The 12,518-nt window shown below is 41.6% G+C and overlaps 1 protein-coding gene across 2 annotated transcripts in view; it reads left to right on the top strand.

The window, feature by feature from the left end:
- The window catches only part of LOC137431869 (TGF-beta receptor type-1-like), a 308,951-nt gene extending 296,697 nt beyond the window's left edge, over nt 1-12,254 (top strand). For both annotated transcript variants that reach the window (XM_068123659.2, XM_068123661.2), the window contains exons 8-9: nt 2,982-3,112; nt 6,534-12,254. In XM_068123659.2, coding sequence (XP_067979760.2) covers nt 2,982-3,112; nt 6,534-6,659 — 257 coding nt within the window. In that variant the 3' untranslated portion in view covers nt 6,660-12,254. The remainder of the gene's footprint in view (nt 1-2,981; nt 3,113-6,533) is intronic.
- Nucleotides 12,255-12,518: the final 264 nt, after the last annotated feature.

Genomic DNA, 12,518 nt, shown 5'->3' with positions numbered 1-12,518 from the left:
TTCACGTGTCAACAGGTAGTTACGCGTCCAGGTAACTCCTCTCTCGCCAAACGGTTTTCGGAACGCCGCTGTTTTCCTCGCAGCGCAAGGTCGATTCCACCTCCTGTCGTCGCGGGGCGAGGAAGAAGAAGCCCCGTCCTTTTCTCTCCTCGTGTCTTTTCTTCTCCCGTTTCCGGCCACTTCCGTTTCCGGCCACTGGTTCCGAAGGGCTCCTGACCCTCCAACCACAACAACTACACCACAACTTAATATAATACACACGGATAAGCAAAGACCTGAATGGTAATTCACATACATTCACATAAATATGTAACACCACCTATTCGACTAATTAAAGCCAAGGGTGTACTTACTTTTTCCACATGCGAAATTTGCATTTATGTTTATTTAAATTATACAATGGACTACAAAATGTAAATGTTTCATGATATTTGTTATATTATATCACCTTTATCTATCAATATTGTTGAAATGAAGATCAAATAGCTGTATGTTGAAATATGTTGAAAAGGTCAAAACTTTACATGGGGTGTACTTACTTTTTCACGTGACTGTATATCGTCTCTTTATGTCGTTGGAAGCATTTCGAAATCTCATATTTTTATCACTACAAAAAAGGTTTTATTGTGGGTTCTGTACTTATTGAAATTCTATCCAATCACTCACTTTCGTTGTAACTCTAAAATACCTTTTTGTGTTTTTCAGGATATTCTTGTCTAAATACAATAACATTCTGTTTTTAGTAATGTTTTTAATGTCCTGCCATATGTAACTTAAATGAAATAATTGTTATTCTTGTTTAACATCAGCATGAAGAGTCTCTCTACATTTACGCATCACTCGAGTTAGTGCATGCACCTTGTTTTTACATTTACCCATCACTCGAGTTCGTGCATGCACCTTGTTTCTACATTTACCCATCACTCGAGTTAGTGCATGCACCTTGTTTTTACATTTACCCATCACTCGAGTTCGTGCATGCACCTTGTTTCTACATTTACCCTTCACTCGAGTTAGTGCATACACCTTATTTCTACATTTACCCATCACTCGAGTTCGTGCATTCACCTTGTTTTTACATTTACCCATCACTCGAGTTAGTGCATGCACCTTGTTTTTACATTTACCCATCAATTGAGTTCGTGCATTCACCTTGTTTTTACATTTACCCATCACTCGAGTTAGTGCATGCACCTTGTTTTTACATTTACCCATCACTCAAGTTCGTGCATGCACCTTGTTTCTACATTTACCCATCACTCGAGTTAGTGCATGCACCTTATTTCTACATTTACCCATCACTCGAGTTAGTGCATTCACCTTGTTTTTACATTTACCCATCACTCGAGTTCGTGCATGCACCTTGTTTTTACATTTACCCATCACTCGAGTTAGTGCATTCACCTTGTTTTTACATTTACCCATCACTCGAGTTAGTGCATGCACCTTGTTTCTACATTTACCCATCACTCGAGTTAGTGCGTGCACCTTGTTTTTAGATTTACCCATCACTCGAGTTAGTGCATGCACCTTGTTTCTACATTTACCCATCACTCGAGTTAGTGCATGCACCTTGTTTTTACATTTACCCATCACTCGAGTTAGTGCATGCACCTTGTTTTTACATTTACCCATCACTCGAGTTAGTGCATGCACCTTGTTTCTACATTTACCCATCACTCGAGTTATTGCATGCACCTTGTTTTTACATTTACCCATCACTAGAGTTAGTGCATGCACCTTGTTTCTACATTTACCCATCACTCGAGTTAGTGCATGCACCTTGTTTCTACATTTACCCATCACTCGAGTTAGTGCATGCACCTTGTTTTTACATTGACCCATCACTCGAGTTAGTGCAGCACCTTGTTTTTACATTTACCCATCACTCGAGTTATTGCATGCACCTTGTTTTTACATTTACCCATCACTCGAGTTAGTGCATGCACCTTGTTTTTACATTTACCCATCACTCGAGTTAGTGCATGCTCCTTGTTTTTACATTTACCCATCACTCGAGTTGGTGCATACACCTTGTTTTTACATTTGCCCATCACTCGAGTTAGTGCATGCACCTTGTTTCTACATTGACCCATCACTCAAGTTATTGCATGCACCTTGTTTATACATTTACCCATCACTCGAGTTAGTGCATGCTCCTTGTTTATACATTTACCCATCACTCGAGTTAGTGCATGCACCTTGTTTCTACATTGACCCATCACTCGAGTTAGTGCATGCACCTTGTTTTTACATTTACCCATCACTCGAGTTAGTGCATGCACCTTGTTTTTACATTTACCCATCACTCGAGTTAGTGCATGCACCTTGTTTTTACATTTACCCATCACTCGAGTTAGTGCATGCTCCTTGTTTTTACATTTACCCATCACTCGAGTTGGTGCATACACCTTGTTTTTACATTTACCCATCACTCAAGTTCGTGCATGCACCTTGTTTCTACATTGACCCATCACTCGAGTTAGTGCATGCACCTTGTTTCTACATTGACCCATCACTCGAGTTAGTGCATGCACCTTGTTTTTACATTTACCCATCACTCAAGTTCGTGCATGCACCTTGTTTCTACATTGACCCATCACTCGAGTTAGTGCATGCACCTTGTTTTTGCATTTACCCATCACTCGAGTTAGTGCATGCACCTTGTTTTTGCATTTACCCATCACTCGAGTTAGTGCATGCACCTTGTTTTTGCATTTACCCATCACTCGAGTTAGTGCATGCACCTTGTTTTTACATTTACCCATCACTCGAGTTAGTGCATGCACCTTGTTTTTGCATTTACCCATCACTCGAGTTAGTGCGTGCACCTTGTTTTTACATTTACCCATCACTCGAGTTAGTGCATGCACCTTGTTTCTACACGTTGCTTATCCTCTGCAAGTTGTTTGCTCAGATCATACGTATTTCATAATGGAAACAATACAGGCAGTTAATGTTTTCATATTATTGTCTCCCAGGTATTCACGAAGACTACCAGTTGCCGTATTATGATCAGGTACCATCCGACCCTGCCATCGAGGAGATGCGGAGGATAGTCTGTGAGCAAAAGCAACGGCCAAACATTCCCAATCGCTGGCAAAGCATTGAGGTACGTGCTGTGTGTCAGAGGATCATACAATAACAATGTGGAATGTATTTACTCGTGTATATATATAATGTACATACATATATATGGCAAAATAAGTGTGCATGCGTGTGTTTGCGTGTGTGTGTGTGTGTGTATGTTTTGTGTGTGTGTGTATGTTTTGTGTGTGTGTGTGTGTGGGGGGGGGGGGGGGGGTATGCGTGTGTGTGTGCGCGCGTGTGTGTGTGTGTTTGTGTGTGTGCATGTGTGTGTGCTTGTATGTGTTTGTGTGTGTTTTGTGTGCATGTTTGTATGTGCGCGCGCGTGTGTGTGTGTGTATGTGTTTGTGTGTGTGTGTTTTGTGTGCATGTTTGTATGTGTGTGCGTTTGTGTGTGTTTTGTGTGTGTGTTTGTGTGCGTGTGTGTGCGTGTGTGTGCGTGTTTGTGTTTGTGTTTTGTGTGCATGTTTGTGTGTGTGTGCGTGTTTGTGCATGTATGTGTGTGTGTGTGTGTGTTTGTGCGTGTTTGTGTGTGTTTGTGCATGTTTATGTGTGTGTGTGCGTGCGTTTGTGTGTGTTTTGTGTGCATGTTTGTGTGTGTGTGTGTGTGCGTGTTTGTATGTGTGTACGTTTGTGTGCATGTTTGTGTGTTTTGTGTGCATGTTTGTGTGTGTGCGTGCGTGTGTGTGTGTGTGTGCGTGCTTGTGTGTGTGTTTGTGCGTGTTTGTGTGTGTGTGTGTGTGCGTGCTTGTGTGTGTTTTGTGTGCATGTTTGTGTGTGTGTGCAATGTGCATGTGTGTGTGTGTGTGTGTCAAGGGTCAACCCGGGTCAAGGTGTGTGTGTGTCAACCTTTATACCATTTTGAACTTTTGTCATCAAATTTTCAACAAACCTTTATTGTGAAGAAGGCTAATTAATAATTGGGTCAAACTATCAAAGGGCTAGATCACAGTAAGTAGAAATGGGCCTTATTAACCCGTCCGCCACGTGTCAGAGCGAGACGGCCGGGTTTTGTAATCACTGCCGTGTTTCTTTATTTCCCATTTGAACTTCAGTGTGTCTGTCCAGGCCATAACCTCTTCACCATTTGAGCTTTCGTCATCAAATTTTCCATAAACTTTTTTTATGTGAATATGGAGAACAGTTATTTAAAAAAAAAAAATTTTTGGGATATTCTGCTGCCGCTGGTGTAATTATGTTTTCGGGTTGTCCATCAATCTGTCCATGATCAATTTTTGTTTTTTGATCAATTTTGGCACCGCGGTAACTGGAACCACTGAAGGGATTTTTTTCTTTTTTTTTCTTTTTGTGTATACTGAATCGAGGCTCGTGAAAGAGCTGACATTTACTTCACAAACAAATCAACCAGACAAACAAAATATATAAAAAGAGGGTGCGGAGGACAAGAGAAGGGAAAGCACACAAACACTTGAGAGCACACAACATTTAAGAGCAGGGAGATGTGTGGGAGGGAGAGGGCTTGGGGGGAGGAGGCGTGGGAAGGGGGGGGGGGGTGGGAGAAGTCCGCATCCGCACCTCTATGGAATACTGCTCTCCCCTCTGGTCTGGTGCTCCTGCCTCACACCTAGCTCGTCTTCACGCTGTTGAAACCAAAGCGTTCAGAATCATTGGAATCTCCCGCGATGAAGCTAACTCCAAGGGCCTTTCACTCACTCACCGCAGGCAGGTTGGTGGTCTTTCCGTCTTCTACCGACTCCTCTCTGGCCTTGCCCCCCCAGCTCTCTCTGGGCTCTGTCCCCCAAATATTCCTACAGGTCACACAAGATCTGCCTGCAACCCTCTTATGGTTAAACTGCCAAAATCAAGACTCTCTGCTCACCTTCACTCCTTCATTCCTCTTTTCTCCCGCTTCTGGAACAAACTCCCTCACTCTCTTCAATCCCACTCCACCCTCCAGGTCTTTAAAACAGCTGTTCACCACCATCTCTTATCCTCCCCCATCCAAAACCTTGATCTTTTCTACCCCCGCTAATTTCGGTCCCCTTGTGTTTTATACCTCCCCCCTTCCCACGCCTCCTCCCCCCAAGTCCTCTCCCTCCCACACTTCTCCCTGCTCTCAAATGTTGTGGTTGTGTGCTTCCCCTTCTCTCCCCATCTTGTCTTCCGCTCCCTCTTTTTGTATATTTTGTTTGTCTGGTTGATTTGTTTGTGAAATAAATGTTAGCTCTTCCACGAGCCTCGATTCAGTATACAAAAAAAAAAGAAAAAAAAAAAAGTATAAAACACAAGGACAAGGATTTTTTAACAAACTCGGTACAAAGGTGTAATATTATGCAAAGATGAACTGATTTGATTGTGGGTTCAAAGGGTCAAAGGTGTTTGTCCAAATGGTTAATCAGATTAGCTGAAAGTAGCATTATTTATTTACCATGATATCTTCTGAACCGCTGCAGGGATTTTGACCAAACTTGGCAAACTATGGACTGTAATACAAAGATGAGCTGACTAAAGTTTGGGTTCAATGGGTTGATGATTGATCATTGCCCGACATCACCTTTGTGCTCATCTTTTCAACTTTTGAATAATTTTTCACGGACGTATTGCTCCAATGTGTGGCTGGCTCTAGAAAACCTCAGTTATCTTATATTATTATGTATAAATTTGATCTCTCACACAATTTTGGCTTACAACCACTTTGCAATTTGCAAGCAGGCACTTGTTGGGTATATTATACTATGGATTGGGAAACCTCTGACTACCTCCGACACCAAAGGTGGATGGAGGTTATGTTTTCACCCCTGTCTGTCTGTCTGTCTGTGAACAACATATCTCAAAACGTTGTGGACGGATTCGGACGAAATTTGGCAGAGAGGTAGTGTATCCGACAAGGACGAAATGATTAGATTTTGGTGAAGATCCGGATTCGGATCCGGCTACTATAATTTTTTAAATGATTCTTCACCATTGGGAGATAGGGCCAAAAACGATATATAGCATGATATCTCAAAAATGTATGGACGGATTTGGACGAAACTTTGTGGACAGGTTGAATGTGTGACAAGGACGATTCGATTCGATTTTGGGTGAAGATCTGAATATGGTTTCGGATACGATAATTATTTAATTTTTAAGTGATTCTTCAACATTGGGAGATAGTGCTAAAACCGACATAAAGCAGGATATCTCAAAAGGTTGTGGACGGATTTGGACAAAATTTGGTGGATAGATTGGGTGTGTGACAAGGACTAATCGATTCGATTTTGGTGAAGATATGGATCGAGGTAGAAGAACTTAAGTGATTCTTTACCATTGAGAGATAGGGCCAAAAACGATGTTTTAGTGCAGGATTAGATTTTGTTTCAGGTCTTGATCCAGATACAACCAGTGGGATAGAAAACGTAAACTGTTCACCTGGCAGCTGTATGCTCTCGACTGAGTGCCATTGTAGTTTTATCTGTTTTTGTGTCTCTCTTTTTCCCCACCAGGCCCTGCGTGTTATGGCAAAAATAATGCGAGAATGCTGGTATTCGAACCGAGCTGCTCGTCTCACGGCTCTGCGCATCAAGAAAACACTGTCACAACTGAGCCAACAAGAAGACATAAAGATCTAAGGATGTTTGCGGTGAACTGTTGAGTTTACTTTCGACAACATTGTCTAGAAATTATGTCGTTCTGCTACTTACCCTTGTAGTTTTAGTTCATTCACTCCCATCTTTTTAATACCTCCAAGACCACTCTCGTTGTTCATTTTGGGTGGGTGCTAAAAGCGAGCACTTTTGAGACTTGCCTCTCATCGAACTGTCCACAAACGTGTGGGGACATTGTGCTCTGTCACAGAAGACTCTTGCCACTTGATAAATGGAGAAAACAGCCACCTTTCTACCTCATTTGTGTCCCTCCAAGTCATGTGCTAAATCGTTCATTTCATCGCCATGTGCAGGGCTGGGATTCGATCTGTTGTTCGACGCTGCATCCTCTTTCCTTGTGGGTTTGCACTTCATTGCGACCATTCATGGGTGACGTATGAACGCGGACAGACGGGACCCTTCGAACACCGCCTCATAGAAAGTAACGGAGTCGAAGACTCGATGCAGGTTGGCTCGATATACATCCCATAAAATTTGCACAGTGTAGTTATTCTGCACTGCTGATTCGAATCTGATCAACGTGCTTGAAAGTAACCTTTGGCAATGTCTCGTCGAGGCCTCCTTTTGTTTGGAAATGGCCTCAACATAGAATTTGTCAATGTTTTTTTTTTTTTTTTACTTGTATTGTTATTCCTTCCCTGCTGCTGTCATCCTCCTGTTCTCCCATAAGCCATTGGCTATAGGGTATCGATAAGCCGCAACTTGGTTAGAGTGACAGCAGTGAATACGAGCCGGAAAACCAGCACTGCGGAGCCACGGCTCAATGCAGGTGGCTATACCTTACCGCGGACACCTGTTAGGGGGCCGTGCAGGACTGAATGAATGTGTTTCAACTATGCACCACATTTGCTGCAAAGACGACTCGATCATTCATGAGATTTTCTCCGCTGTCTGACACTGTGCCGTGTCTCAGCCGTAGACTTTGAATGTATGTAACTTAGTTTGTACAGAACTGATTCTTATGGCGCGTTCATCGCTGGAAAGCGCTTTTACCACTCGTCAAGAAAAATGCATATTTGCAGTAGTTCTGAAATGGACAGCGATCACATACGCATTGCGTTTGGCTCGGCGTGCAAATTTGTCCATTTTAACGCATTCCCTGGCAGCAGCAGGGGTTGTGATGGAGCAAGAACGAGGCAGCCTGTGAAAACTGCAGTGTACTGTAAATAGTATTTATAGAGTTTGATAGAAAAGAAAAAAGCTGTTTTTTTTATCATTGTAGCTCATAAATTGCATTATGTTTGTTGTCCCTTCTTAAAAAAAAAGTTTAATTCCTTATTATCAGCTGATAGTGTAAAATTATTACAATGGGAACATTATACTTGCTATTCTGTATCTGCTAAATTGTCCTCGTTGGCAGGTCGTGGTATTGTCCGACATTCAAACGAAATTTTTCCAGGAGAATTCCAGAATTTTCCAGAATTCTAGATTTCGTTTTTTGTTTTTGTTTTTGCAGAAAAGAAACAGAACATAAACAGATTCCTTGAGAGATGAAATATGTACCGACCATTATGAACCGTCTGTTGTAGCCCGGCTTCGGTGCGCGTCCTCCTCTTATTTAGATTTTTTTTTTACCGACTTGTCCCATTTTACTTTCGATTTCGTATCAGGTACTAAAGTCCATTTGAGGCTATAACGTTTTCAGGTTTTACTTGATTTTGTATGCAGCCTATGGCTGCTGGAAGCACGGCTGTGTCGCTGATGCAGTGCCCCGTTTCCAGTTAGCCGGTACTCATTTTGCTCATTTTGCTTACCTAGGAAGGATGGCAAGCTGAGTCTACCCCCTGGTGTTATCCAACTGCACGACAGGGGCTCAAACTCCAGACCCGAGGATCTTAAGACAGTCACCTTAACCGTTAAACCAACACCTGGCTTAATATTCAGGTTAAGATGAACAATATTGTCAATTTTCTCTTTAGCGCTACAATGGTAAATATGTTAGAGGCGGTGTGAAAAAAAGCCACTTTTATCAATAGGAACAACAATACTACAGCCTGTTTTATTTTTATGCCTACGCCCCCGAATCGGAGGCATTATGTTTTCGGGTTGTCGTTCCGTCCGTCCGTCCGTCCGTATGGGCTAAACCTCGTTTTTCTCAGCAACCACATGTCTGATTGAGTCAAAATCTTCAGGGTAGGAGGGGCAACCATGCAAAATATTTTTGTGACAACTGTGACGTCATAGGTCACGTGGTATGGCAGCCATCTGGGATTAAACGCAAATAATTAAAGTATTTCTCGGAAACCACGAAATGGAAAAATTTGAAACTTGGCAGATTGTTAAGTACTCCCAATGTGGAAGAAATGCATGATGATGATGACATCATCAGTGAAGTGGTATACCAGCCATAAATGTTTTAATCGAATGCCTTAGCCTAAAAGTCTGAAATTTCATGAAAATGATCAATGACCCATTTGTATTGAATTATTAAATTTATCACATCATAGGTCACATGGTTTGGCAACTATACTGGATTTAACATAAAACCTTTAAAAAATATCTCCCAAACCACGAAAGCGATCGACTCGAAACTTCAATGCGTCATCGACTAGGCAATTAAAAGTTGATGACGAATACGTCATCGGTCACATGGTGTGGCAGCCATATTGGATTGGAGGAAAATATTTCATTGAAAAAGTTATAACATCGTAGGTCATGTGGTTTGGCAGCTATCTTGGATAGAAAAATGAACCTTATCCGATCAACACGAAACTTCATAAACATGATCCCCTACCCATACATATGCAGTGTAAATGTTGATGTCGTATGTCACGTGGTTTGGCAGCCATATTATCTTGAAAGCCGATATTAAAAAAATAACCCTTCTCCGAAACCGCTTAACTGATCGATGTGAAACCTGTCATGTCTGGTAAAAATGTGATACTTAAGAACAGCTGAAGGGATTTAAATCAAACTTGTTTATTTTTAGAACAGTGAATGGGGGCATCTGCCGTTGTCATGGGCAGGGACTAGGCAAAGGCATATTGGCGACACAGTCGCATTGCTCGTTACCCTACGCTCGCTATGCGAAAAGCAGGGTTAGGCATTCGGTTACGTATGTATGTGTGGCGTATGTGCACATCTGCATTTATAAAAAAATAATTTTCTCGGCAACCGTTGATCCAATTGACACGAAATTTTACCAAAGGAGTGCCTCCGCCTGTAGAATGTTTTTATTCATAATTATGACATCATAGGTCACGTGGTACGGATGCCATCTTGGAGAAATGTTACACCTATATATCTCCCAAACCACTCGATGGAAAAAGTTGAAACAAGGCTCATTGTCAAGTACTCCCCATGGGGAATAAGATATGTTAATGTCATCGGTGCCTTCTTTATGACGTCATAATTCGACAAGTATAACACTTCATCCGATCAATATGAAAAAATTTTCTCTGCAATTCTTCGTCCGATTGACACGACATTTTCACCATAGGAGCGCCTCCTCCTGTAGAATATTTTAATGATAATTATGATGTCATAGGTCAGGTGGTACAGGTGCCATCCTGGAAAAACCGAAAAATGTTGCACCTCCATATCTCCAAAACCACTCCATGGAAAAAATTGAAACGTGGCTCATTGTAAAGAACTCTGCATGGTGAATAGATGTTGTTAACGATGACGTCATTGGTGCCTTAATTATGACGTCATAATTTGACAGGGACAACTCTTAGTCTGATCAGTTTGAAATTTATTGAGCATGATCTACACAACAATTATATTGGAGAATATAAATTTATGATGTCATTGCTCACGTGGTCTGGCAGCCATATTGGATCAAAGAAAAAAAACCCTTCAAAAACAGAAGAGTTGGCTTGCTTCAGGTTGACTGTGCAGGGTAAGTATTATGTGAATGCCATCTAGTTACCTCCACCACTTAAGGTGGATGGAGGTTATGTTTTCACTCCTGTTTGTCTGTTTGTTTGCTTGTCTGTCTGTCTGTCTGTCTGTGAACAAGATATCTCAAAAATATGTGAACGGATTCGGACAAAATTTGGCAGACAGGTAGCATATTTGAAAAGGACGAAACGATTAGATTTTGGTGAAGATCCAGATTCGGATCCTGCTAGTAGAAGTTCTTAAGTGATTCTACACCATTGGCAGATAGGGCCAAAATGATATAGAGCAGGATATCTCCAAAAGTTGTGGACAGATTTGGACGAAACCTGGTGGACAAGTTGTGTGTGTGACAAGGACTAATCGATTCGATTTTGGTGAATATCTGAATATGGATTCAGGTACGAGAGTTATTTAATTTTTAAGTGATTCTTCACCATTGAGAGATCGGGCTAAAACCAACATATAGCAGGATATCTCAAAAATTTATGGACGGATTTGGGCGAAACCTGGTGGACAGATTGTGTGTGTGACAAGGACTCATCGATTCAATTTTGGTTCAGGTCCGAATCCAGATCCGGCCTATCAGTGGATACAAAACATAAGCTGTTCAGCCTGGCGTAGGTATGCGCTCTACCGAGTGCCGTTCTAGTTTTTTAATGATTAAATTTTTTGAACCCCATAAAATTTATGTGAAACCCCAAAATAAAATGGATCATTTGATGTGTGCATGATACCTTTTGGGGGTAGGTTTAAAAAATAAATTTAATTAAGAAATACCACAGGCCTATTGATAAAAGTTTGTATAGTTGTTCCTATTGATAAAAGTGGCTTTTTTTTTTAAATGAACTGAAATAGCTGAGAAGATACAAAATTTCGTGCCAATGATCGATGCACCTGCTCACATGATCGTTTGAGAATTCCACTCGCTTTGCCGAATCTGTTATTTACCCTGATGTTGGACTATTGGATTGGAAAGCGGAAGGACCATTCAGCCGACTCGTCGTGATTATGATTTCTTTTTTTTTGACCAGATTATCACGGAAATCTCTTTTTAAGGATCGTTATTTGTTTGTTGACCCGTTTTTCCATAGCCAAGAAACTCGCTCATATTGTGACTCTGCCTTTTCTGACACTTGAACGCCGGCTGATGAGACCTCGACTCAAGCTGCTTTCAACATTTACCTGGAGTTTTATGTCTTTAGATGTTGGCTAAATCAGAGAAGGCGAACACAAACGAATCGTGAACGTTATCGCCAGAAACTTGAGCTTACCAATCACCACATGTATTGTAGCTGACTGTCACGGGGCCGTGAAAAAGGTTGCCTTTGCGTGACTGATTATAAGCCATACTCGAAGACCCGTCCACCTCCTAACCATGTTGGCAAATGCAATTTGCTGTTTGTCATGTGTAGTGTTTGTTTTGGGTCTGCAGGGAAAGTTGGCAAGCAGCCATGTGCCACAACTGACCACGTGGTTGGCTGTGTGCCATAAAGCTAATCGCAGCACACTAGATCAGTATTGTACGTTTTGCTCACCTGGTTTGACGCATCTGAATTGGCAGCTGGCACATTGAAGAGCTGCCCTTAGTGCGTCCCTTTGCTGAACATTCGGAGAGCATTGAACCTCATTGTGTTACCACTGAGGATGTTGACGTTTTTGCATCCATTTTTGAATCTTTTGTTTTTAAACGAGTATTAAAGTTGAGAATTCAATGTGTGTATTTGTTGTGTGGGTCTTGGCACTTTTTATTGACAAAATGAGTGTAGAATTATTGGATGAGTTTGATGCACTCGTCGTGAACCATCACAGATGTCATGCACGCAGACGCCAAAGTCCAGTTGACCTTTGTTATCACGTATGTTATTGCTCGAGGTCACGAGGATCTTTCGCTACATTGCACCACGAGGAATAAGCCCAATGATTCGACATTCCCCCCATGACCCAATCACCAATTTTATGTTATGCTCCAAAAAAAAAATG

This window comes from Myxine glutinosa, chromosome 7 (assembly GCF_964187855.1).
Source record: "Myxine glutinosa chromosome 7, kmMyxGlut1.1, whole genome shotgun sequence".
Lineage (NCBI taxonomy): Eukaryota > Metazoa > Chordata > Myxini > Myxiniformes > Myxinidae > Myxine > Myxine glutinosa.
The sequence above is the reverse complement of the archived record's forward strand: the minus strand, read 5'-3'. Positions and strand labels throughout refer to the sequence as shown.